The sequence below is a fragment of the Quercus lobata genome, chromosome 2 (genome assembly GCF_001633185.2).
Source record: "Quercus lobata isolate SW786 chromosome 2, ValleyOak3.0 Primary Assembly, whole genome shotgun sequence".
Lineage (NCBI taxonomy): Eukaryota > Viridiplantae > Streptophyta > Magnoliopsida > Fagales > Fagaceae > Quercus > Quercus lobata.
Genome location: NC_044905.1, coordinates 76,667,401 through 76,694,650, shown reverse-complemented (window position 1 = coordinate 76,694,650; position 27,250 = coordinate 76,667,401). Strand labels below are relative to the sequence as shown.

The 27,250-nt window shown below is 33.9% G+C and overlaps 4 protein-coding genes across 4 annotated transcripts; 2 read left to right on the top strand and 2 right to left on the bottom strand.

Moving 5' to 3' along the window:
- Positions 1–2,472: 2,472 nt before the first annotated feature.
- Positions 2,473–8,722, bottom strand: LOC115971110 (glyceraldehyde-3-phosphate dehydrogenase, cytosolic-like). Its single transcript, XM_031090805.1, has 9 exons — positions 8,525–8,722; positions 8,397–8,448; positions 8,249–8,310; positions 5,411–5,557; positions 5,271–5,328; positions 5,109–5,194; positions 3,163–3,266; positions 2,698–2,763; positions 2,473–2,521 (listed from the first exon to the last, which is right to left on the bottom strand). Exons 1-9 carry the CDS (start codon positions 8,720–8,722, stop codon positions 2,473–2,475), a joined length of 822 nt encoding a protein of 273 aa, XP_030946665.1.
- A 2,754-nt stretch (positions 8,723–11,476) lies between these two features.
- Positions 11,477–14,270, top strand: LOC115976673 (photosystem I assembly factor PSA3, chloroplastic). Its single transcript, XM_031098117.1, has 3 exons — positions 11,477–11,972; positions 12,669–12,833; positions 13,656–14,270. The coding sequence occupies exons 1-3, from the start codon at positions 11,586–11,588 to the stop codon at positions 13,974–13,976; spliced, it is 873 nt and encodes a 290-aa protein (XP_030953977.1). The 5' UTR covers positions 11,477–11,585; the 3' UTR covers positions 13,977–14,270.
- A 269-nt stretch (positions 14,271–14,539) lies between these two features.
- On the bottom strand, positions 14,540–18,771 carry LOC115976672 (formate dehydrogenase, mitochondrial). The gene is made up of 6 exons (XM_031098116.1): positions 18,443–18,771; positions 16,623–16,794; positions 15,884–16,424; positions 15,261–15,385; positions 14,935–15,047; positions 14,540–14,843 (listed from the first exon to the last, which is right to left on the bottom strand). The coding sequence occupies exons 1-6, from the start codon at positions 18,494–18,496 to the stop codon at positions 14,730–14,732; spliced, it is 1,119 nt and encodes a 372-aa protein (XP_030953976.1). The 5' UTR covers positions 18,497–18,771; the 3' UTR covers positions 14,540–14,729.
- A 6,956-nt stretch (positions 18,772–25,727) lies between these two features.
- Positions 25,728–26,540, top strand: LOC115971101. The gene has a single exon (XM_031090796.1). It carries the CDS (start codon positions 25,728–25,730, stop codon positions 26,538–26,540), a length of 813 nt encoding a protein of 270 aa, XP_030946656.1.
- The last annotated feature ends 710 nt before the right edge of the window (positions 26,541–27,250 follow it).

The window sequence follows — 27,250 nt, the reverse complement described above, 5'->3', positions numbered from 1 at the left end:
CTTTTTATTAGATTAAAATTTTGAAATCACGTCATTGAATTACATGTTTTTTATGTTATTAATACGACTACCAAATTTTGTTCCAATCAAAGATCAATAACTATGAAATTTATTAAATGTTTATTCAAATTTTTGTCTTTTAAAATTATACGTAAAAGATAGGTTTCTAGATCAAAGAGTAAACAATTCGATTGGTACAAAATTTTGCATGCTTTCTAAGAATATAAAGAACATGTGTTCTAACAGAGGGATTTTTAAAATTTATACTAAACAAAAAGTTATTAGGTGGTGTGACAATATTTAAAGTTACATCAAGTGCAACTTGATGCTCCAAGAGCTTTAAGCTTGTAGCTTAACTAGTATTTCCAACAAAAACATTCAGGGTTTAAATTCCTCCACCCCAATTATCAATGTATGATGTATCAAAAAGAATAAAACTTGATATGATTCATTCACAGGCCAAACAACCCCCCAAGATTACTATGGTGTACACCTTTGTGGGGAAGCATTTTCACACACAGAGGATTAAAAACAACCTTCTAAAATGTGTTTCCTTTATTATCAATAGAATACCATTCGCACAAGAGGGAAATATGTGGGGAGAGGAAAACACTTTATGGAGAAGAAAGGGACAATGGTATTGTTTTGATAGAGATAGAACAATTAAATAGCTAAGGAAAATGATCTATTAACAAAAAGTAAAGATGTTGATCACATGCAGGCACCACAAGATGAGATGGAGCAGTGTGTGTATGTGATACAGATAAGGTTAAAGTCCACACTACACCCCATATATTAGATATCAAAAAAGGTTCACAATAGCTTCTAAACACCACCAAAAAAAAAAAAAAAGTGCACTTTAAGCCAACATGGGACTCACATTAAAAGTTAGTGTTTGGAGCACACTCGCAATAACAACTAGAACACCCTGAGTATGCATGATAGTGTATTCACGCACCAGCACCAAATTTAAGAATGGTTGGTTCATTATCATTCCACATTCCACCAATTCAAACCTAATTTCAAATCAAGAAAACCCTACCACATGTCTTGGGGTACTTAGAATGCACATACTATCCCAACTACAAGTTATTATAGAACTACAACCAATTCCACTAATTTTCACAACTATCTATATAGCAAACTTTGACTGGCCTATCACTTTCACATGGACTCAGAGCTTTTTTTCCACCACTCACAATCAATCACATCCGACAACGCATTCACATCAATCCATCTAAAATTTTCTATCTATTTTAAAATAAAAACTCATTTTTTTCTATTTCACACAACACTTGGCAAAAACACTCAAATCAGATTATCTATTATAAACTCTATTTTCTTTAAATAGTCTTCTTCTTTTTTCACCTACTAATACACCCTCTCTTGCTTCTCTAGACATTGAAGACATTCAAGTGAAGGAAAGAGATAGAGAGAGATTCTGACGAGGTTGAGAGAGAAGAGAGAAGAAAATATTTTGCAATGAGTAAAACTAACCACTTTTTTCTATTTTATAATATTTTGTGTGAGTGCTCTTAAAATATGGGTAAATTTTGGGTTTAATTGACTAAAACATGGTATTTTTTTCAACAATTATACAAGCACCACTGCACGGATGCTAAATGCTCTAAAATAGCCCAAAGTAGGAAAAAAAAATCAACAATGATTTGTGGAACAGGAAAGCAAAAGTAGAACGGCTTAAGGCCCTCAAAACTCCTTATATCAGTAAGAGTTGAACTCAACCCATGAAGAGGTCCAAATAATTTCATTTGCAAAGCTGGTCCAAATGAGCCCATTAAGTCCAACATGTGACCCATAGGTTGACTCTTAAAATTAATGAAGCCATCACAGGAAATGCGTTAGTTGCCTCATTACAAACAAAGCAAGAGGGGCCACCAGGCTGAAAATTGATAAAGAAAGGAAGACTAAGCCCATAAGGCCCACTATATTGATAAATAACCTGCGGATGAAACAACTACATGCTGCCTTCTCTAATTCATGGAGTCCAAGCTCACAAAGAGCAAGGAAGAAGCCTAACAAAGGGGTGATCACTAGACAGGAGCTATGGAATGGAGAGTACTTGACTCATTTTGAACTAGTCTCAGCTCGCCTAAGGTTCCTCTATTGAGCTTGGAACATTTGAAATTCCTTAGAGCCCATGAACAATTAATGCAACGTGCACAGCCCATGTTTAAAACATATAAAATACTGATATATCTGCTGAAACCATGACCCTTATGAATTAACATTTTCCTACTCAGAATATAGTTCAAGTTAGAAATTTGGAAAGCATTTCAAATGTGTAGACTAGATTCATTGCACCCATAAGCATTATGCATTAAGGGGGGTAATTCTTAAGCAGCACCTATCTTAACAGTTAAACTTCAAAGCAACAAAGCTATTAGAATCTCAATAATATCTTCAAATCTATACGACTATGGGTTTGCCTGTGCCTCAATAATGTCTTGAAATCTATACAGCTATGTGTTGCATGTGCCTCATCAAGTCCAAAATGCGTGAGCTGCAACAAAACAAACAAATCACTTTAGAATGTAAACTCAAAAGTAAAGCAAATACAACTAGAAAGGAAGTGGAGGGAGTTTCACTAAAACTAGTTGGGGCAAGATTCATGGTAAATTAATAACTATTAGGGTATTAAAAAAAACACATTCCCTATAACTCCATTTGTAGTCAAACCATGCAACAAGCTTTACAAACTTATCATTCACAACAATGCTAGCCTTTGAGTCAAAAATACAAGACCTGTAGCAAAAATTTATCAAAATAAAGCTTTAAATTAAGTTTAGCTTGCAACAACCACCAAAAAGATTATGAAAAATCAGAGCAACTAAACTCATTTCAGAGAACAATATATTGAAAAGAAAGCAGTAGACAGAATAAAGCCCAAAAATAATAATCAGAATCAATAGGTACCTGCAGTCTCCCACAAAATTTTCTGCCACTACATCATTCTCAACATACCCAATAATCCTTTCAAATGACCCTCAGATTCTCGCCTACACATCAATAAAACAGAAAAAAAAAGATGAGAGGAGTGATAAGAACATTACGTACTAATACCCTACCATGCTCTTGTGATTACCAATAATTTTATTTTTTTCCTTAACAGAATATTTAAAAGTAAGTGTTCCTAATCCTTACTTGACAAAAAATTTGATATCGACCACCGACACATCTACAATAGGAGCACGGGAGGTTGTCCCAATAAACTTCCCATTCAATGCAGGCAACATACTACCAATAGCCTGCACATATAAAAGTACACAATACACCTCAATGTAACATAGATTTAATCCAAATATTTCATTTTTTGACTTGTGTAAAATCAAGCACAAACTCCTACAAATTATGAGGTCCACAAAGATAAGATAGCATGTTTCAAATGACAAATCCTAAGCTCAATAAAAACCCTTCCGTAAGTTCAACTTTATAAATGGATGACTCTCAAAATATATAGATGACAAAGACTTAGACATGAATATCAAAACTTAGAGATGCTCTACAAACTCCGGCATCACCACCTTGTTTCACACTATTGGGTTTTGCAAAGAGCAATAAGAGATCATCTTGGTATAAGAAGGATGGTTTATATGTTTCAAGGAAGCTCAAAACTTGCCTTAGTTTGTTGATGCCAATACCCACAAATTTCTAAGTCCTGGAACTTGGCAACCAGCTTGCTTAATTTCTTTGACAAAATTGAAACGAGCACATTTGTTACCATGGACAATGGTTTCTAGTTCTTTTCTCTCCTTTCTCACTCTCACAAAATCAAAGCTACAAACTACTAAATGGGTGAGTTTAGGGCTCAGACAAAATGTACTATTTTCTGCAACTTCTTGAGTCCTTGACAATTGCGTTTTTGGAAAGAAGACCTTGGACAGGGATTAAAGCTAATAACTAAGATCTAGATCTGGTAAATATTGATCAAAACCACACACAAAACATTAACATTCACTACAACAAAAAATATCTATTACATCAAATGTTAATACAACAAAATATGTATATAGTAGTTTTAGACAAAATATCGCATCTATAAGTTAAAATGGTGCAATAGTAACTTAAAAGTGTTAAATTATTGCATCAACAATAATAAGTTGTAATAACTTATAATTTTTAGCCGCAATAGAAACTTTAATATTTTAGGAAAAATTGTTGCAATAACTTAAAATGAAAGAATCGTTGCAATAAATTGATACCAATTGTTTTTGCAATCTATTGCAATGAAAATTTCGAATTAATAGCTTATTGCATTGAAGTTACCATTGCAATAATTTGATATTAATTCTTTTACAATCTATTGTAATGACAAACACGTAACTGCAATGAATATATCGTTGCAATAACTTGGTATCAATTATTTCATAGTCAATCGCAGTGACAAAATAAATTAATTATCTATTACAATGAAGATATCATTACAGTAATTTAATCCGATCTATTTTGTTTAATTATTTGCAATTTATTGCAATAAGTTTCGTGAAGTAATAATCTATACTTACAAGATATTCGAAATAGTAAATTGCATATTGCAACAAAATATATATATATATATATATATCATTACATCAAAGTTATTATTAAAATATTTAGAGTTTATTGCAACAAAAATTTTTGTTGCATAAACCTGTTACCTCAAATTTTATTGCAACATCTTATATCAACTATTGCAATGACTCTAATGTTATTGCAATGGTTTTTTTCGTTGCAATAAACATTTTTTCTTGTAGTGATTTTTAGCCATACTACCAAAAAGCACCCCCCCCCCCCGGGAGGCAATTGCCTAAAATCCCATGACCTACGTCCTCTTTAGTCATAGTGCTTGAAAAAGAGTTAAAAAAATTTCCTGTGTATACGATCCCTATTCAAATAAGTAATCTGAAAGATTAAAACCACATATTGCAACCCAAAACCCTAACCTAGATCCATCAAACTCGTCCTCAATGAAATTGAACATTGGGAATTTTAGTCATACAATGTTCATCTATTTTGAAAACAAACCAAAAAAATATATATAATAAACAAACCCCAACATTTTGATCCCTTTTATATTTTGTTTTCATCCCTTTAATGCAAAATATTAATACCTCAGCATCTCGAGAACTAGTGCAGGAAATAATGTTGCTGCATGTAGCTCTGCTACCTGTCCAGGCATCTACAGTCTTGTGGGTGGCTGCATGACAGAGAGAAATGTCAATCTACAATACATAATTAATATCTAAATGAAAAGAATGCAATTTTTAACATACAGCCATCAGAATGCACAGTTATAAAACCTTCCATAATGCCAAACTCACTATTGATTACCTGTAAAGAGATTTTGAATCATAAGATTTTGTTTTAATTTTTTTTTCTTACTTTCTGTACAACCAAAAAGCACTACAATTACCTTTGCCAATGGGGCAATACAATTAGTGAGTCTACTGGTAGTTGAGACAACAACATCAAACAATAGGTCATAGTTTTCCTCATTGACACCCACAACATACATGGGCATGTTATCACTGTGTGAAGTGATAATCACCTTCCTTGCTTCCTGACAAACCCACATTTGTCAAACACCCGCCACAAATAGAACAGTTTATAGTTTCCTTCATAAAACTAATGTGAATCACTACTACAAAAGCAATAAATATTAAATACTAGGATAAAGTTTCTATACAAACTGGTTGGAGAAAGTTCCTCCAAACAACTAGGTAGCAATCTTAAACAATGACAAGTGTTCTGGTCATGTGCATTGCAGATGACCAATTTTAGCTTAATGTTGAGAAGTAACGCTGTTAAGTAACATTACTGACTTCTCTCTCAGATGTTTCTCTCACCTAAAATACTTTCTCTCTCCTTTGTTCCAGACTGAAATCAGACTTCAAACCCCTTTTTTCCTCTCTCTCTCTACTCCTCCTCGGTTCCCAACCACATGCTCTCTCTGCTAGTTTGCCCAATCCCTACTGAATCCAAACCAAAAATAACCTCCATTGCTCTCAAATTTTAGCCTAACTATAGAAAAAATATATATATATTAACGAGAAATTACCCAGAATCCTTGTTGTGAACAACACTGACAAGGATTTTGTTGTTCACAACAACAGAATTTGTCTAGTTTGTAGTTTCTGTTCCCTTGTTAATAAAATTTGTTGGTTATCAAAAGAATCCTTGTTGTGAAAAATAGGTTGGGGTTAATTTGCTTGTCTTATATTTCATAATCTCTTTGACGTGGGTATATTTAGGGTCTTTCACTAAGATCTAGATTTTGGGTTTAGGACGTGAACCTAGTGGTGGGTTATTATCAAGTGCCAACTGTTGTGCAAGATCATTGTAATCTTTGTTTCTCCATTAATAAAATTTCTGATCTTTCAAAAAAAGAAAAGAAGAAGGCTGGCTGGCGCCAGTACTAGTGATTTCTACCATTTAATGTTGTTGGTTTTAATTTGGATCTAGAACGAAGGAGAGAGAGGAAGAGAAAGAGTGATTTAGGTGAGAGACGTTACTTTTCTAAAATTGGTGCACATGTCCAGGGTACCTATCATTGTTTAAGATTGCCACCTAGCTGTTTGGAGGAACTTCCTCCAAGCCAGTTTGTATGGAAACTTTATCCTTTGTTGGTGAACGCTCTGGTACAATCAACTACATACTCTGTCCAATCGCATCCCATGAGATATTCTCAGGCTTCCTATGCTACGTCTACAACATTTTTACAACAAATTACAGATGGTTAGTTGTTATTGGTTTAAATTTCAAACTAACGCTAAGATTACTTTTTTGCCCCAACAATAACAACTAGTAACAACTTGCCACTTAGAATTTGTTGTAAAAATATTATAGACATATCATTTCTCAATAACAAAACGTCTCAATAAAATACCATTATTATATTGAACAAAGAATTAAAGAGTACAAGAGAATACCTGACGCGAAAAAAAGTGACAGGTGTGACACCAAATGTTATAGGAGTCCTGAATCTTTAACTCATGTTGGCCAGCATTCAAGTTAAATTCATTGACCTGAACCCATTGTAAGTGGTTTGCCCACCCAATTCAAAATAGTTAACCTATCACTTAGACATGAATATCAAACAAGTTACTCTCAAAATAAATAGATGACAAAGACTTAAACATGAATATCAAATAAAAAAGTAACACAAATATGCGATATCTTTTTCTAGGGTACCAATGAAAATGACCAAGATATAGATAAGGACTAAAAGTATGTTAAAAAATCATGTACAATATGAATTTGATCCCGAATGAAGTTTAAGGGGAAAAAATCATCCATTAGATCAAGCAAACACTTGTCCAAATGCAATGGAAGATAAGAGTAATATTTTTACAAATAAAAAATTAAATTTATCTTGATTTCATGTACAAGTGCTACTACAGAACAATATTAGCTACTAACTTTAGTAACGCATGCAAAACCAAACCCACTCACATTATAATTCATAATTTCAAATATGACAACTGTATAGCATTACAATGGTGATTAACAGGGAAAAGCTTTGGTATGTCATTTAAGTCCTGGAGCAAGCAAATAAAGTTCTTGGGTTACTTTTTAATTGTTAAAATCTTTTAATCAAAATACAAACTAAGCTATTCAAGGAGAGGTAGCCTTTCTTCCCAAATTGTTTCCTTTCCATGGGCTGAACCTTAGAACTCCAGCTTATTAAAGGGGACAAATGTCATGTGGTTATACGGTCGGTGTCTAATTGTAAGTTTCATCCTTTATGTACCAGACATAAACAGTAAATTGATAAGCAAAAAGGTATCAAGGTTTGCAACTCAATTAAAAGTACCACATAATGACTTTCAAATTCAAGTTCTAGGAATTAAATTTTGTTTATTAAGGCCATTTGATAATTCTCACACTTATTACAGAAAATGTAACTGGCTTCAGATCACTCCTCAAAATGCATGCATAATGTAACATTAGAATGATAATGCAGCATGTTCACAATCACATGTCCAATCAACCGAATATACACTTGAAATAAGACGAAAAACATGTCCACACATTGCACACAATTATTCAATCCAATTCACAATGATCTAGAGTATCATCCACATTCAATGGAAGATAAGAGTACTATTTTTACAAATAAAAAATAACTTATGATAACTACATACAGCATCCAATTCACATTGATCTAGAGTATCATCCAAATTCAATGGAAGATAAAGAGTAGTATTTTTATCATGTCATTCATATTGATGAAAGGGTCATTAATACCCACGAGCAAAGCATCCTTACTCCGGAGGATTGCCCTTGCCACGGATTTACCCATCCTCCCAAACCCTTCAACATTTTCAAAAACACACACACAAAAACACACATAAAAATTCATAACAATATCAAAAATAATTTTCCAAAAAAACACATACCATTAATGCCGATCTTCATCTTCCAAGAATCACTGCCATAAGCAACCGACCCCTAACATTATCAAATCAAAAACCACAACGTTAAATCACAAACACCAAAAATCATAGCATTAAATCACTAGGTTTACCGGCATGGCTGGTTCAGATTCGAGATCAAAGGAGTTTTTGCACCTTCTACAGGCGAGGTTCGAGTTCAGATGATCAACCTCAGGTCTCCCAAAGCTGTCGCAGTAGAATATATGACGATCGCATTGGTGATAGAGAGCAACGCCATTGTTGCTGAAGTAGACATCACGACAATGAAAACAGATTTTGTCCCTCAACATTCTTAAAACCTAAAACCTAAGGATTTGTTTGGGAGGAGGGAATAGAATGGAATGGAAAAGAATGAAAAGAATCATTTTAGAATATTCTTCCATTCCCTTATTTCGGAGTTTCAGTGGGAGAGAATGGAATGGGTAGGTGTTATTGTAATAGGAGTTATTGTAACGATAAACAAGTTGATGCAAGCCGTTGTAATAAACTCCGAGGCAATAGGTTTATGCAACATTAGATTTTCGTTGCAATAAGTACCACATATTACAATGATTTATTTTGAAAATCTCGTTGCAATAGGTGTTATTGCAATGACAAAAATGTTGATGCAACCCATTGTAATAAACTCTAAGGCAATAAGTTGAAAAAATCTCATTGCAATAGGTTGATTTTTTTTATCAAAAAAAATTTAAAAATAAATAAATCATTTTCTTGAATAATAATTTTTTCATTAACCTGTTTTGCAATTCAAAAACCATATCTAGGAACTATTCGAACAATATAGTTCGATGTGAAATAAAAAATTACCTATTGTAACAACATATTTCAATGTATAAAAAGAGTTACCTATTACAACAACACATTTCGATATAACATAATAATTATTACTACAATCTCATATTGATGTAATAAATTTAAGTTACTATTACAATAAAAAACAACCTAGAGATGCAATAGTATATATATTACCTCCATTAATTTTTTTTTTTGCAATAATACTTGTTGTATTATGTCTTTTTTCTTGTATTGCCTATTCAATCATATATATTCATTTACCAAAAAATACTCAAAATATCACACATAAAATTTTTTGGGCCTCCATAGATATTTCCCCATCTCATCATAAGATTGGGCCACAAATATTTTTTTAACTCATTATCTAAATTGGATCACAATATAAACTATCATAAGAATCTCAAAAACTTTTATCTTATCCAATTTCATTATCATTATTTAGCTAAACCCAAAATCGACCATATAAGCTCAATTCTTAATCCTTACTTGATAACAACTTTGATATCCTCATAATTAGCCCTTTCTTACACACAAATATATGATTTCAATACTTTTTTAGTGTTCATTTTTTGATAGACAAATTCCCCCAATTTTTCCTACACCAATAAAGGAGGAAAACAAGGAAAAACAAGTTGTTAATCATTTCAAACTACCTTAATCGTGAACTCCACATGTATATTCAATTTTTAATTTATGCAAATCAAACCAGCAAAACATTTAATGCAAAATATTTAATACCTCAGCATTTCTAGTACAACTAGTGCAAGAAACAATGTTGCCGCATGTAGCTCTGCTAACTATCCAGACGTCTACAGTCTTGTGGGTAGCTGCATGACAGAGAGTAATGTCAATATGCACAGCCATAAAACCTTCTATAGGGTCTCAATTTGGGGCCCAAGCCCAACAAGTATGGGGTCTTGGTCCAAGGGGCCCTAAAACAATGAATTTGTAGAGAGTGGGTTACAGAACCGGGCCTTAGCGAAGTAGATAGAGGCTAAGGTTGGGCTACACAACACTTGGACACAAGAAGATCCTGTTAATATCCATATATTCTCAGTCCGAGAAGATGAGATAGATATTTGCTGGTTCTTACTTTAAGTTTTCTAGTTCTTTTTCTATTCCTCTCCCTTTTTTCGTGTGTCCTTCCTCATGAGGACTCCCTTTTCTTATATAGCCTCATTGAAGCTATTGTGGCCTTACACTTGATGATTATTTGGACTTCCACTTGAGTGCTTGTCCCATCGGACACCTCTCCCATCTTTCTGTGAGTTATGATAGCCAAGGCAGCACTGTTCACAGGTCTTCTCCACATTAATGTGGCCAGAAAAGTAGTTGCAACGCATTTAATGTGGCAGCTGCAGCCTCTCCTTGGGCATCTTTCGTTTCCTTCTTTGCCACGGGTCTGTAGGACTTTTCCTTGTTACTAGTGTTCGTTGGGATGGGTCCTTTTTAGTAGGCAGAGTGCATGTTGAGTCGTACTCGTCACGTCCGAGAAGACATTTATCCTCAGACTGCCCTTTAAGTGACTTCAGGCCTACGAGAACTGGACTGGGACCCCTTTTGGCATCCACGTCCTCTCCTCGGACATAGTTGACCATCCTGTATGGGGCCCAAGGCCCATTGTATGAATTTGGGCCTTTGGGCCTTTGCCCCTACACCTTCCATAATGCCAAACTCACTATTGATTACCTATCAAGAGATTTTGAATCATAAGATTTTGTATTTTTTTTTTCTTTCCTTCTCTACAGCCAAAAAGCATTGTAGGAGGGTTGTTTCTTGTTAATTCAATCGAGCCCAACTTCTCTACAAATCAATCAAATTCAAAAACTCAAGCTAATGTCAATGATAAATAAATAGTAAAAGCCTTAAACGAAGTTTCTCTATTGCTTTAATTCTTTCACATGTAAATGTTTTCAAGAAATGTTTAAAGTAATAAAAAAAATATGAATATCTTTATGATAGATTCTTAATATTTACATTATTCATTGAAAAAGTTGGGTTTAATGATGAACTAATTTTTGTGGGTTAAGAAATAATTTATTTGTGGGTAATACACACTTAGGTAATTTTGTGATTGAAGAATATAGTAATTCTGAATTTTAAAAAAAATGAAAAAAAGATAGAAGAGGTCAATTATTATTATTTTTTTGGGTGATTTCTTGACTTTGGAGTGGCCAAGGCCCCAAGCCCAAAATGCAAATAGGCCACAGGTACACCGTTCTTATACTACTCCCAACACTATAAAGTCCTTTCCCTTCAATCCAGATAACACGTATTTGGAATTGGAGTATATATCCAAACGTGAGGCCAATATAATCAACTAACATTTATAACTTCCTTTCTTACTTTTTCACAACCATGGTGGTTGTGACATCCACTTCTTCTAACCTCGCAACCCATTTCACCAACACAGTAACCTGTTGCAAACCAGTTTCACCTTTACTTCAATTCTTCAACCAAATTTATGGCAACCCCAGAAGACCCAGTTGGTCCAAACTGCCAAACAACTGTAATGGAGTGGTGTGTGTTAGAGCTTACATGGAGAATCCAAACTCTATATCCAGTTTTGCCAGCAAAGTCATTGGTTCTCTCCCTGTGGTTGGGTTACTAGCGAGAATTCTAAGCGATGAAGGTGGGGTTGGTGGTGACATTATTGATTTTGCAGAGTTTAGAAGGCGGGTGGGCAAGAATTGTAGCGTTGCTGATTCTAAAGCTTTCTATGACTTCCAAGATCGACGAGGCCCGGTAATGAATAATCTTTGCTAAAGTCTTGGCCCTGTATCTATATTTATAGTGTTATTGTTTTGCTGAGACAAAAACTTTGGTGGGTAATGCCTACCATGGACTGCTTTTAGATATTGCTTACTGACTGTTCATTTAGATAGAATGAGTATAAATTCAGCAAAACTTTGTAATAGTTTCTTAGGTTCAATTCATTAAGTTTTTCAATTAAAATCTAAATACACGGTTTTATTGACCCAAAAACTACATAGTATAATTAAATTCAATCCATCTATGTTATAGGAAACTTAATATAGTTACATGGTTTTATTGACCCAAAAACTACATATAGTATAATTAAATTCAATCCATCTATGTTATAGGAAACTTAATATAGTGCACTTAAGGAAGTGTATCTAAGTTTTACTCCTATAAATTTTATTACATAAACATTACAAATTACATTAAAAATTGATTGTCAACATTTAAATACTACCTTAAAAAAACAGTAATTAAACAATTTATTTATGTTATTGACGAGGCACTAATCACATTCATAACAAAGTCATTTCTAAGTATTTTATAGTAAAATTTGGAGTAGCTTTAGTATTTTTCGTTGATACAATAATGGTTCTTTGGTGTGTTTGTGTGTGTTTTAATGCTCTAAGATAAGTTTAGTATTGGAATTGAGTTTTTGAGCTGAGATTTCTTTCTGGATAGGCAGGGGATCCTTCGCATGTTCTACTGTGTTGTTGGCTAGCAGCTGTTGGTGCCGGGTTTCTCAAATCTGAGGAGATTTTGGAGGGGGTTGTTAGGCTTCGGATTTCAGATGATATTGAATTTGAAGAGGAGACTTTCCTCTCTATGATGAATGAGGCAAAGGAGGTTGGTTGATCTCATTTAATCTGACCAATTTACATTTTTACTTTCTCTTTTCTTTTGTGTGTAAAATTTTTGAGAATCCATATTGCAGGCCATTTAATTCAAAACTTGAGTTGCATTTGAAAGATTGAACATGTTCCTTACTGGGGGTAACTACGACAATTTTTTCTTATTGTTAAGAAAACCTGTATTGGAATCCTATTGCAAGCTCAAATTATTTCAAACAAGGCATTGTAAATTATTGTTGGTAAGTTACATTGTAACCCATTAATCAGGACTATTTAACATGCAGTAACTAAAATTTTTTATATTCATACCCATAATCTAGAAAAAGATCCACATTAAGTTTATTTGATATTTGGAAGACTAGTAGGTTGGGAAAAAGTTTTAGAAAATGCAGTTTGCCATTTTATTCCTATTGTAGGGTTGTTATTCCAGGTCTTAAGGCACATGGTGGTAACAAATTTGAAATGATCTTGTCAAAGGATAGGAGTAAAAGAATAGTAATTTTTTTTGGTATTCTAGCTCCCTTCTTGTTCCATCACAAATGCTCTCTACTTTGGATATCACATAGGATTTGAGATCTATGTATTATACGGGCTTCGAATGTTTATGGTTTCTCATTATCCTTAGCAATGAATGAGCAATTAAATCTTGGAGATTGCTCATCAATAGTAGCAACAATTCAAGAGATGTGCTTGTATATCTTTTTGTGTGTGCTGTCCACTTACATTCATATATTGATTGAGTCCTTGACCTGGTGAGGCTTGAAATTTTTTAGCTATCTTAAATACATTCTTATTAGGTATGCCTTTCAAACTGTAGAGACGGGCAAAGTTAAAGGTAGCAGCTCCAACAATCCCTATGGAGATTCGAGCTGAGAAGGCTCTTGAAGCAATTTATGTATGTTGCTTTGGGAAGGACCCTATCGAGGAAGAAGATAAGAGACTATTAAAAATCATGCTCAGTTGTGTTTTTGCATCAGTTGGGCAATCAGAGATTCAGAGGATTGTTGAAGAGAAGGCGAGGAGAGTAGCTGAAGGCGGTGATGAGAACTATGTTTTGGAGCCAAAACCCTTACCAAAAGAAGCTGTACAACTGCAAATGAAGGACCTTGAATTCCTTAAACAAAACAGGGACTCTTAATCAAAGTGCTGCATGCCCTTGATGCTATTGTGACCATAGTAAGTAATTGCTTGATCAAATATTGAGAGCAGAGTTGCAGGAGTTTTATCATTTTCTGTGGTAGCAGTAAGTCACACTGAAAGTGGTCACAAATACTTCTAAGTTCAAACTTCCATTGTTCCTGTGGTTCAAAATTTTATTTCGTGGATTTGCGTTCTTTATTCGATAACATACAATTTACCTGCTCTTTTGAGGCATTAGAAGCTTACAGGCACTTTTCAAATTCCAAAGAAATGTATTGTCTTCATTTAGTTATCCTAGTGGCATGGTTGCAACCAATTATAAAACTAGCACTCGAAAGAAGTTAGTCGCAAATTTTCTTTTCCTGATTTTGTACTCTAGTAGCTCTAGTTAATGGTTATTAAATACAGGTGAGAGCACACCGTAAGCGCTGTTGCAGCTGTGCTAGCAAGCAGAACAAATGTCATTTCTATTGTTTAAAGTTCTAAGAAGGGAGTGAGTCTGGGTGTGACGGGATGCCATTTGTCTTATTTTACAATCGTGAGTTATTATACAACATCACATTCAAAAGCACAAGAACTTCACCATTGCATGCTAAGATAACATAAAAGTCAATGGAATTATAACCATCATTAGTTCTCATTACAGATTTAAAACAGAAAACTTGGAAACCTTAAAAAGCAAGTAATTTATTTCAGGACCTTGCTGACAGAAGAAAACAAACTCAGATCATCACACAAGAAGCACAAGCTTTTACTGGTACTGGCTTGCTAGTTTACCCTCCTTGACAATGTAGTTTTGTGAAGGAAATTCTTCACCCTTGAAGTACCTCTCGAGCATATCCTTAGTTCCAGCAGCATATCGTAACTGCACAAGTTCCATTTAAAATTGGTGGTGTTTAACAGGAAATTGAACAAATAAAAAAATTAAATATAGGGGAAAAAAGGACAAAACATACCTGTGCATCAATGGTGGTACCAGAAATATGCGGGGTCATAGCATGGTTAGGCATATAACGCCACGGGTGGTCCTTTGGAGCAGGTTGTGGGAACCAAACATCACCACTGTAACCTGTAGAATTAGAAAACAAAACAAATCCGTTAGCCCTTTTTGTAAAAGCTGTCAGAAACCCATATTATCAGGTATCAAGAAAAAGGATCACTCAAAGAGAAAAACATAAAACTTATGTTGTAAAGAGTATAATAATGCTATATTTTAAATTACAACAAATAGGTTTCTTCATCCATTAGAGATTCGTTTATTTTTGGCTAGTTTTTGAGTTACCTGCAACATGGCCACTAGAACAAGCATCAGCAACTGCTTGTGTGTCCATGATTGCTCCCCGAGCATTGTTAACAATCAGGACTCCCTTCTTACACTTTGCAATCCTATCTTTGTCAAATAAACCTCTGAATCATATAAATCAAAATTCTCATTAGTTTGAATTGCATTGCATAACCCAACATAATGATAGTTTATAAGTGAGATGAAATATGATATTCAACAACAAACATATTCAAATTGTATCACAATATGATATTTAACAAAACTGAGAGCCTTGTAAGGTCATGGATTCATCAAGTAACGCATATTACAAGTGATAAAGAATGAGTTGCCTTGAAAGTTAATGCTTATTAATCGATTTACAGAAATTCCAAACATAAACCAATAAGTCCTGATTATTACTTATGATGCACCCTATAAGAAGGTTCTCTTTAGGATTTGTCTATCATTTTTTTAGGATAATTCAATAAGGATCAGAAGAGTTTAGGATAGTGTTAGATTGATCCATCACTGAAAGGAAAAAAAAAAAAGAGAAGTTGCAAAGCTAAAAATTTAAAGGAGCCAAAAATACTAATATTCAAATAGTGATGATACCTGAGATTAAACACGCATAAAATTATTACCTTGTCTTGTCAGTGAGGGGTGTGTTGATGACAATTATGTCACATTTGGGAAGCATTGCATCAAGATCCTCCTCAAACTTTGCACCGATCTGATTCTCTAATTCAGGGTCCATCTTGAGACGATCATGATAAAGGAGATTACAATTAAAAGGTTTCAAACGTTGAAGTAAAAGTTTGCCAATTCGCCCAGCACCAACAGTTCCAACTGTCTTTCCCTCAAGATCATAAGCCCTGTGAGAAATAGCTGCAACATTCCATTCTCCACTAATAGCTTGATGGTATCCAGGTAAGAAGTTCCGGACAAGAATGAGGATTCTCATGAGCTCATCTTCTGCAACTGAAACTACATTGCTTCCCGTGACCTCTGCGACTGTTAATCCAGCAGCAGCAGCAGCAGGCAAATCAATATGATCAGAACCAATTCCAGCTGTGAGCAGCAATTGCAAATTCTTGGCCTTCTTGATCCTTTCAGCCGTAACATAGGCCGGATGGAAGGGGGTAGTTATGAGAACATGAAGATCAGGAATATGTTTCTCAAGTTCTGAAACATGCATAAGGGTACATGTAAATTTACAACAACCAAAAAATATATATATATATATTGGAAAACTCTCAAAACAAAACCAAACGATATTAACATTTCAACAATACTAGTTCTTAACTATAATTTTAACCACAAACTCAAATTTCCAGTTGGTTGGTTTCATATAAGAGATGTAGGATATGTCAATATACTGACCAGAGTTTGGTCCTTCTTTGTCATCAGTGACAATGTACTGATGACCTTGTGATTCAAGCCAATCACGTATGCCTAGGGCTCCCTCCACACAACCCACAAAATTGGGATTCAAGGCAGCATATTCGTTGGCTTTGTAAAACACCCCCACAATCTTTTTGCTTCCAGGAGAAGCCTGCCCATATTGAGAGAAAGGAACATGACCTCACAATTAGTAAAAAATATATAAAAACTTAACTTTCTTACAAAGAATTCACTGTGCAAGACCAAAAAATTTGTTCAAAATCAAGCTTAGCTTTCATAGCCACTCAGATTAATGATAACAAAACTAATGTGAAAATCAGATTGTGAAGCTAACAGCACAAACAAAACACTGTTGTAAACCAATTTGAAAAAATATATATATATTAAAATGATTCACCATCTTCCTTTCCAGCCTTAGTAACTGGAATTCAACTTTTAGAGAAGCTTATCCTCGATAGATTAATGAGAAGTGAAAACCTTTGGGCCAAGTGTTATCTCAAAACTTAAAAATAATAATATATTAAAAAAAAGTTCGATTATGGTTTCATTTAGTGCTTTGGTTGAACCAAAATACAGCCTAGCTGGTGAGACTCAGAGCAATCCTCTCTATTTGGTTTTATTTCAAGTAAAGATTTGAAACTTTTTTTTATGAATCAATTAGTTTAGGAAAAAAAAAATTCACAACTGCTCAAGCTGCATGTTACCATTGGTGTTAAACTGTTAATAATAGTGATGTGAATGGTAGATATATAAAATATGGAGTTATTATAAAAAAGATTATGCAAATTATTTGTCTCTTAGTGTTTCTCTTTATGAATAGAATAAATAGTTAAAAAAAAGAAAAAAAAAAAGAAAAAAGATGATCTCATATTATTATTTATAAATAATTAAATGATGTTATATAAAAAAAATCCATTTTTTTTTACATGAGAAATCAATGAAAAACTTATTCTGCAATATTTTCACAACAAATATTATAATTATAATAGGTTATAATTTTTAATATAAATTTATCACTAAAAATACTCTTTTTGTCTACTAATAACAACAAGTAACAACATGTTACATAAAATTTTTGTTGTTGACTTCGTATTTTTAAGTCAATAATCTCTATATATTAAGAGGATTTAGAAAATTAGTTATGACTTTAAAAAATGTCAAATATATCCTTAATTTAATTAGATAATTATTATTTTTTTAAAAAAAAAAGAAGTTAAAATTGTAATTCAATAAAATTAAAAAAAAAAAAAAAAAACTCCGGAGAAACATTTTTCTTAAAAATTAACGCACATTCTTTATTTAAATATGTATGCGTTTAATACAATTTTTTTCCCCTAAAAAATTAGCACTTTAAATCATAAATTTTAATATTTTAAAAATTCATTCATGAGTAACCTAGTAAGATAAATTCAAATTAAAAAATTACTTTAAACTAAAAAAAAAAAAAAAAATACCGTACAATAGTATATTCTATATATTTTTTTATATAGAAAAAGTCAATAGTACTAATATTGAGTGACGTGCCAAACGCACCCACGAAAAGATCGTCACGCTTTAAACTAATCCATATCCCCTCAGACCAGATCCTGACCGTGCAATTGTCAGAATAAAGTCCACACATCAATGATGAGCCAAATCAATGAATCCGAACATTTTAGGGAAAAAAAAAAAATCATTTGATAGATAAGACTTAAGAGGCTAAGATTGATCAAAGAAGATTGATTTATGTTCACATAATCATAATCACAAAATATGACTAAATCAATTGATATGAAAGATGAAAGGATATATAATCTTACATGAAGATGCCTGGTGAGAACTGATTTGATTGCAGAAGTAGCAGCACCAGCCATTGCTATCTCTCTCTGATCACTCTCAGTGTGCTATATATGCTGTTTTGGGTGAAAGATTAAGAGGAAGAAAAACCAAGCTTTTGAGTTGAGTTTCTTCTGTGCTCTGTGCAAAACAAAGGACCCCAAACTCCACTACTTATAGATACAAAATTACGAAAGTCCAATCATAGAGACAAAGACCAAATTGCTTTTCTTGGTTGGCTGAGTCGACTGTCGCCAAGTTGAAAATGGCTTTACTATCTTATGCATTACTTCACGGATGCTGTTCTATTTTAAGCATGGTGGCCACGTGTACCTTCTCTTATCTTTATTATTATTTAATTTATAAAATGTTAAGGCCATTACCATATATGGGCATTCTTTTTTAGGTAGATACAATCAGCTTCAGTGGCAAGTCAGGAAATATATTGAAGGAGGTAAGATAATTTTTTTTTTTTTTTACATGATAGAATTCTCCTCTAGAATAATTTAAGTGTATATGTGTATGAAACTCTTTCATGGAAACTTGAACCCCGATCCTTGCCTCTCATACCCCACAAACACTTATACTTGTAGAGTGACTTTGTGGAGTGACCATCGCACCAAAAATATACAGTGGAGAAAATAAGATAATTAAACACAATAAAATTGTTATATATAAAAAACTAACTTAAAAAAATTAATTTCACAAATTAACTTTAACTTAAAAAATGTTGTTTTTAGGCTCTTTCGTAGCACTAAAATCACTTATAATTTATACTAAACTAAATTGGTGCAAAAAACATAGGAGGCCAATTTTACATCAATGGTAAATTTTTTTCCCTGTAAGTTACTACGAAATATGAAATCTTGAATATTAAATTTTATAACCACAATAACTTAAATTGATAGAATAAACAAATTTATAATGATAATTTTAATTTAATTATCCAAGCCACTAATATCAATTTAACAAACAACAAATTACTATTGTCAAATTATAATAAATTTAATTTTTAAGTACTAAACTACTCAGCCATGCTAAGGACCTACAGCTACAGACTACAGTACTCTATTCTAGTCCTAGACCCATAGTTACATTTTTTTTTTTTGAGAAAAGACCCATAGTTACTTTAGTTTTTAGGATTAGAATTGTTGTATATATTTTTTGTCAAAAATATTAGGGGTGCCACGGTGATTAAGTTCTTCCTATATTTTTTATTTTATTATTATTTTATTTTGTTACTATTATTAGAAGATATTTTCAAAACTTAGGGAGGGCCCTAGTCCCCCTTGGCTCCGCCTATGATCAACTTCATCTGTTTCAGTAGAAAACTTTGTCTGGAAATAATTTTTTTGCATTCTCCTATTTTTAATAATATCAAAAAAAAATTGATCAATAAAAAACTATCTATGACCAATGAAAAATCCTATTAAAAGTATGATTTATTTTTTAGAGTTTGTTTTTCTTTAAAACAATTTCAGAAAATAACTCTATCTTACAACAAGCTAAATAAAATAAGTTAAAAAATAGTATTCTAACTCATTTTCAAAGTTGTTATTAAATATAAGAAAATGAGATAATTTTCCAAAGAATTTTTTTGGAAAATAACTCATATTTCAAAAACGATAACGTCAAAATAAATGGAGCGTAACTTCCTAATTAAATTCAAATATATAATACTACATTAATCCATTTAGGGTACATTTAGTTGGAGGTGAAACATAGAGGATACAAATAAATGACAGAAAACTTGAGAAAAAACTAATTTCATGGATGTTTAGTTGGAGAGAAGGGGAGAATGAAAAATTAGTGGAGTCTATGCGTTTTCTCTCCAAACCTACCAAAATTCTATCTCTCCAATTTAGAGAGAAAATAGAGGAGAGAGAAATAGTTGCAATCAATGACTGAACTATCCTCCGCTCCTCATTTTACCACTCTGTTTGTTTAGGCAAAAATATTTTCTAGAAAATGAGTCATTTTTTAAAAAGTAATTTCCGTAAAATTATCTCATTTTCTTATGTTTAGTAATTACCTTAAATGAGTTGAAAAATAATCTTCTAACTTTCCTTATTTAACTTGTTGTGAGATAGAGTTGTTTTCCAAAACAATTTAATGGAAAACAATTTCTAAAAATAAGCCATATTTTTTCTGTTGACCAAAAATAGTTTTCCTTTGACTTAATTTTTTTTATACTACCAAACATTGGCAAACACAAAAAACTATCTTTACAGAAGGTTTTCCATCAAAATAAACAGAGCGTTTCTACACTTATTTTCACAATTATTTTATATGGCAGATTGTAATTGGTTGTTTGTTACTTTCAAATATACGTGTTTACAATTTTTTTTTTTCACCATTCACAATTAGCCATATAATAGTTGTGAAATTAGTTGTGATCCTAAAATTTTTCTTGTTGAGTAGAGAAGATAGAAAAATAGAAGGATTGGGAGAGGCCCCTTCCAATTCCTTACATTTTCTATTTGAATAGTTAACCCATGGACTTATATCTATAACAAAATAGATATTTTGTTAATATCTTCAATTAAATATTAATAGATTTAATAACGTGATATATACATGATTTCATTTTACTAAAAATTTTGTAGTTCAACTGATATTTATTGCTATTTTTTTTATTTAAAAATAAAAACACAAACAACTATTGTTGTTTCCAAAAAGGTTTTTTAGGGTTCAAATCTACCATCTCAAACTATCTAATTATCACCAAATAAAAACAGCACATGATTTTACCACATCAAGTATTAATACCATGCACACAAGTATGGGCTTGAATTACAAAGACCCCATCCCTAATCAACATAAGCAGCAGTCTAAAAGTTCAAACTTTCTCATGTTTTAGTTGCCCGGCGTTTCAACACCATGAAAGGCCCAATGGTATAGTTTTTGACTCTTTTTTTATAACTATCGGACCAACCTCAACCAGATAACACCTAAGTCAGACTGCCTCCAACTAGTAACCACGTGGTCCACGTCTCTGCCACATAAGACAATGTGATCTAATTGGGTTTCTCTCTTTCTTGTGCTGATTAGAAAACTTCCACAGACATTTACATTTACATGGATGATATCTCGTTAATACCATATCAGCAATCCGGTCCAAATAATAATTTCCCCTGATTGTGACTCGTGAGTCGTGACTTGTAAGTTTTAACAGCAGCTTGCTTTTAACAACACCAAATGATTTGCGTGGGGCCACCTTGCTGGCTATGGGATCTCTTTGCCAATATTTAATATTTTAGTATAAAATTTTATCTTTTTCCTTATTTTACATACTCATTTTTCAAAATTGATTATCTATTTACATTATATTTCTTTAAAATATTATTTTTTATTAATTTTTTTAATTGCTTTTTTTCTCCACTACAACCACCATCATTCATTCTCTTATTTCATTATCGAGATACGTAAATAAATACTAAACAACTAAATACAAAATGAATTATATAAATTCTACACATTTTTCTAGTATACATGAACTGATGTGAATATATTTAAAAACTTAAATTATGCACAATTTAATAAAGAAATAATATGAATATATCATCATAAAAAAAACATAACAAAGAGGATAAAAAAAAAATGATTGATAAGAGAAATAAAGTCGAAACTGAGAATGTTGAGATGATGGTTTTAATAAAGTGAGAGATAGTCTAAAATGATAATAGAGAAGAGAAAAAGTGGAGAGAGAGAGAGAGAGAGAGAGATATGATACATGCTACAACTACAAGCTGAGTCGCTAAATTGCTTCAATTGCAAAGCATAATTGCACACTGCCAATGAGAACTCACAACCACCATTTTTGTAGGAAAAAAATTAAATGAGGGGTTCTTTTAATATATTGGGTTGAACAAGTTACAAATTTAAATAATTATGATTTTTTTTTCTTTTTCGGAAATACTATTTTCGTTCCTACATTTTCACCCCATTCCCACTTTGGTCCCTACTTTTTTTTACCACTTTTAGTCCCCAAAATAAAATAAATAAATAAATCATTCCATTTTGGTCCCTATCGTCATCTCACTAATTGAAAATAGCCTATGTGGCAAACAAAATGTATTGTTGGCAGACAGAATGCTAACGTAGCTATTAAATTAATAATAATAAATTTTATTTGACATTTAAAATTGCCATGTCAACATATAAATTTTAAAAAAAATAATTTATCAATTTTAACGAAATAACAAAATTAAAAACAAAAAATCATATGAATTGAGATTTGAGTTTATCTTGAACAATAACACAAACCCAAAAGCTTTTTTTCATTATATTTATGAAGAAAACTAAACTTTTCTTCCATGAGCCAAAAGCTTTTCGAGAAACCAAACACAAAAACACTACTCAAACCCGAAGACCCAAAAGCTCTCTCTCTCTCTCTCTCTCCCTCTCTCTCTCTCATCTCAAACTCTCTCTTCTCTCATGGCTGAAATTCCAATTGTGGAGACCCAATCTTTCTCTCTCTCTCTTCTCTCATCTCAAACCCAAGCTCTTTCTCTTCGTTCATGGCCAATCCATTTCATGACTAAAAACCCATGGCCTATCATCTTCTCTAAATCCATGGTTGAAGACCCATGGCCAAAACCCACGCCTATCATCTCATCTTCTCTCTCTCTCGCTCTCTCAACCCAGATTGGTAGTGGCTTGACCGAAATCTCATAATCTCTCTCTCTCTCTCTCTCTCTCTCAGGCCTTGTCTTTGGTTAGGATTGTTTAGAGGAAATCAGAAGAAGAAGCATGCATGTCAGTGGAGCCCAATGCCAATGATGGTCACCGTGGTTTGATCTGACCAGATATGAAATTGATGAGGATTGGCTTGTGTTTTGGTGTATTTTATTGATGAGGATCGGCTTTGGGTTTTGGTATTTTTGGTTTTGTGTTTTTTATCTAACCATAGTTTGGGTTTTGCTAGTTGATTGTGTTAGAATTGTTGAGTTTGATCATGGTTTTGTATGTGTTTTTGTCTATTTGGTTGTTAAGAAAATGCAAGAAAAGAGAAGAAAATCTTGAATTTTTAATTTTTTGGGCAACCATGTTCTTGAGGAAGAACACGAAGAACAATCAAATATTTTCTAGGGAAGAATACGTTGAAAAAATCTAAATGATCTTCCAACAAAATAAAGAAAATAAAATTTTACTTTAATTATTATTTATATAATTAAATAGTCTAACTTTTTCTCTCCCATGTAGGAGCTTTTTCTCTCCCGTCATGAAGCGAGCTTTTTCTCCCTTAGGTGTCAGAGTTTAAGGGTCTTTTCTCATCTTTTTCTAATCTCCGTTCTCTTTCGTATCTCTGTTCTCTCAATCTCCACTGTTCACTACACAATATGGAGCATATTATCATTGACAGCCTGAAAAATCTACAGCTAACTAAAGAAGAGGAGGAAGACATTTTTATCTCTTCTAACAATACCCCTGACTTGCTGGAAGAATGTACTCTGAGCTTGTTTGGAAAGTTATTGGCAGATCGCAATCAAAATCAAAGAGCTCTTAAGAACACGTTGAGAACGACGTGGAAGTTGGGCTCTGATCTTAGAATAGTTGAGGTTGGTAATAATATTTTGCAATTCAAATTCAGTTCAATGTACCAGCTAGAGTGGGTGGAGAGAAGTGGGCCTTGGAATTTTGAAAACAATCTCTTGCTCTTGTGTCGGTGGAGGAGAGGTTTATCATTAGCCAACTTAGTTTTCACTCATGCTCCATTCTGGGTCCAAGTGTGGGGCTTACCGTTTGAGCATATGACTGAAGAAGCTGGCAGAGATATTGGTGGTAAGATAGGAAGAGTCATTGAGGTGGACAAACGGTCTTGGCAAGCAGACCAGGCAAAGTTCATGCGAGTGAGGTTTGATTTGCCGATTGAGAAACCTTTAAGAAGGGGTGGATATGTTACTAATATGGCTGGAGAAAGATCTTGGGTTTCTTTTAAATATGAGAGGTTGCCCACCTTTTGCTTCACCTGTGGAAAAATTGGACATGATGATAAGCATTGTGGGATAGAGATTGAGAAGCAACCTTTGGAACAGCAATATGGAGAGTGGATGAGGGCAGGAGGTGCTTCGAAAGGAGCTAATGAAGGTTCCAAAGGTTCTGGAAGTAGTAGTTATGAGTAAAGGAGCGGTGGTGAGTTCGGGAAAATGGCTCAAGCCACGGTGGGAGAGATGGTGGTTTCTGGTCAGGATGATAAGGCAAAGAGCTACAGTATGAGCAGACAAAACAGTCTCGAGGAAAGGGAAAAATTTGAAAAAGGGAGGCATGATGTGAAGTCAGATGTGTGTGCAGCAAGCTATCAGAGCAGATGGGACAACAATGAGGCTGAGAAGCACAAATTCAGCAAGAGTATGGGGCCCAGCTCTTCACAAAAGCCAACTAAAGAGATAACTAAAGGGGAGTTAGTCAAAGAGTTGTTCAAAACGAATGAGATTGAGCTTCCTCTGATGGGCCGGTCATTAAAGCCCAACAATGAGGAGCAAGAAGTTACTAATTCTCTTAAGCCCAAGCCGAATAAGGAAAATGAGGTAAGTGGGGCTGAGCTTATTGGCCAAAGTAAAAGAAAAAAAGGGCCGGGTAAAGTAAACATTAAAAAGTCTGCTAGGGAGATTGGAAAAGCCCAAACTACTGGTATGAATACTCAGGTGATCTCAGTGGGAAATAAGAGACGTGAGAACACAGAGGAGCTAGCAGCAAGTGAAGGGCAACTCTCCAAGAAAAGCTATGATGGTGAAGGTAAGGAAGCAATTTTTTTCTATGATGAAATGGCGGTGGTTGCTAGGCAGCACCGCAGAGAGCAATGATAGCCTTAGGTTGGAACTGCCGGGGGCTTAGGAACCTCTGGTCAGTTCGAGTGTTGGGCGAATTAGTCCAACGGTGGGATCCCAAAATTATTTTTCTTTCAGAAACTAAAATTAGAAAGAAAGCTATGGAAAAAATAAATTTTGTTAATGGGCTTATTGTTCCTCGGAGAGGCAGAGGTGGGGGTTTAGCTTTACTGTGGAAGAGAGAAATTGATTTGGAGATTATGGGATATTCTAGGAGTTTTATTGATGTGATTATTACAGAACAAGATTCAAGTTTTAGGTGGAGAATTACAGGTTTCTATGGGAACCCAGAGACACACAGAAGAAAGGAGTCCTAGGAAGAGCTTAAAGTTTTGCACAGAAAATTTATTCTCCTTTGGTTGTACTATGGTGATTTTAATGAGATTCTATCTGGGGAGGAGAAGTTGGGGGGGGGGGGGTTCCAAGGCCCCAAAGACAAATGGATGGATTTAGGGAGGTGGTCAATGTTTGTGGTTTTAAAGACTTAGGATATAGTGGCTCGGACTTTACGTGGTGCAATATGCAGGAAGGGGAAAATCGTGTATATCTGAGACTTGATAGAGCCTTTGCCACTAATGACTGGATCAATCACTTTAATGGAACAAGAGTCCTCCATTTGGTAGACTCAATTTCTGACCATTGTGCTCTGTTGATTGCCAACTCTTTGGTGGTTCAGCCTCCTCAAACGCGTAGGTTCCATTTTAAGGAAATGTGGACAAAAAAAGAGGAGTGTAAGGAAATTATAAGAAATGCTTGGGAAGGAGGTTTGCACCAAGGTACACCGGGAAGCATAGCTACATGTCTTCAAAACTGTGTAGCAGACTTGGAGAGGTGGAATAAGTCGATTTTTAGTTATGTGCCTAAGCAAATACGGTGCAAGAGGAAAGCTCTCAACGATTTGACTCTCCAAGATAGAAAAGGAGTCATGGGAAAGGAGGTAAACAGTTTACGAAGGGAGATTAATAATCTGCTTAATTGTGAGGAGATTTTATGGCATCAGAGGTTAAGAATTCTCTGGTATGGTCAAAGGGATCACAACACAAAATTTTTTCATTCAAGGGCTTCGCAGAGGAGGAAGAAAAATTCTATTAGCGGCATTTGGGATGAGCATGGGAATTGGTGCGATACAAATGAGAGTATTGCTACAACGACTATTTCCTACTTCGAGACATTGTTTACTACCTCTCACCCTAGCCGAATTTTGGAAGTCACAGATATGATCCCCACCAGAGTAATTGATAAGATGAACTAGAAATTGATCTCAACATTCACAAGGGATGAGGTGGAGGCCGCTCCGAAACAAATGCACCCCACAAAAGCTCCTGGACCGGACGGTATGTCTGCTATCTTTTTTCAAAAATATGGGGATGTGGTAGGGAATGATATTATGTGTATGGTTCTTAATGTGTTAAACTCCAATATGTCTATTGCTGATATTAATAGAACCAACATTACTTTGATTCCAAAAATCAATAGTCCTTCCAGGTTGTCTAATTTTAGGCCGATAAGCTTATGCAATGTAGTATACAAACTGGTATCTAAAATTCTTGCTAACCGTCTAAAAAACATCCTTCCTCAAATTATATCCGAAAACCAAAGTGCTTTCCTCTAGGAAAGGCTCATCACTGATAATATATTAGTGGCTTTCGAGTTGATGCATTATCTTGAGCATAAAAAAGAGGGGAAGGAAAATTTCATGGTGGTTAAGCTTGATATGAGCAAGGCCTATGACCGTGTGGAGTGGGGCTTCATTGAGAAAGTAATGGAAAAAATGGGCTTTTATGAAAATTGGATTAAACTTATTATGAAGTGCATTACTACTATCTCATATTCGGTGATTATCAATGGAGCTGTTCATGGTTGCATTTTCCCTACAAGGGGTCTCCGACAAGGAGACCCTTTATCTCTTTACTTGTTCCTCTTATGTGCAGATGGTTTCTCATCTTTAATTAAGGATGCGGC

What these genes read in the sequence shown, in the direction of transcription:
- LOC115971101 (XM_031090796.1), top strand. Translation starts at nt 25,728, where the DNA reads ATGGATGGATTTAGGGAGGTGGTCAATGTTTGTGGTTTTAAAGACTTA.
- LOC115976672 (XM_031098116.1), bottom strand. Translation starts at nt 18,496, where the DNA reads ATGGCTGGTGCTGCTACTTCTGCAATCAAATCAGTTCTCACCAGGCAT. An exon ending in CAAAGAAGGACCAAACTCTG is followed by an intron (nt 16,425 to 16,622) that starts GTCAGTATATTG and finishes TGCATGTTTCAG; the next exon opens with AACTTGAGAAACATATTCCT. An exon ending in TTCTAGTGGCCATGTTGCAG is followed by an intron (nt 15,048 to 15,260) that starts GTAACTCAAAAA and finishes CTAATTCTACAG; the next exon opens with GTTACAGTGGTGATGTTTGG.
- LOC115971110 (XM_031090805.1), bottom strand. Translation starts at nt 8,722, where the DNA reads ATGTTGAGGGACAAAATCTGTTTTCATTGTCGTGATGTCTACTTCAGC. An exon ending in CTAGTTCTCGAGATGCTGAG is followed by an intron (nt 3,267 to 5,108) that starts GTATTAATATTT and finishes TTATATGTGCAG; the next exon opens with GCTATTGGTAGTATGTTGCC. An exon ending in GATATCAAATTTTTTGTCAA is followed by an intron (nt 2,764 to 3,162) that starts GTAAGGATTAGG and finishes TTTTTGCTACAG; the next exon opens with GTCTTGTATTTTTGACTCAA.
- LOC115976673 (XM_031098117.1), top strand. Translation starts at nt 11,586, where the DNA reads ATGGTGGTTGTGACATCCACTTCTTCTAACCTCGCAACCCATTTCACC. An exon ending in TCCAAGATCGACGAGGCCCG is followed by an intron (nt 11,973 to 12,668) that starts GTAATGAATAAT and finishes CTTTCTGGATAG; the next exon opens with GCAGGGGATCCTTCGCATGT. An exon ending in TGATGAATGAGGCAAAGGAG is followed by an intron (nt 12,834 to 13,655) that starts GTTGGTTGATCT and finishes TTCAAACTGTAG; the next exon opens with AGACGGGCAAAGTTAAAGGT.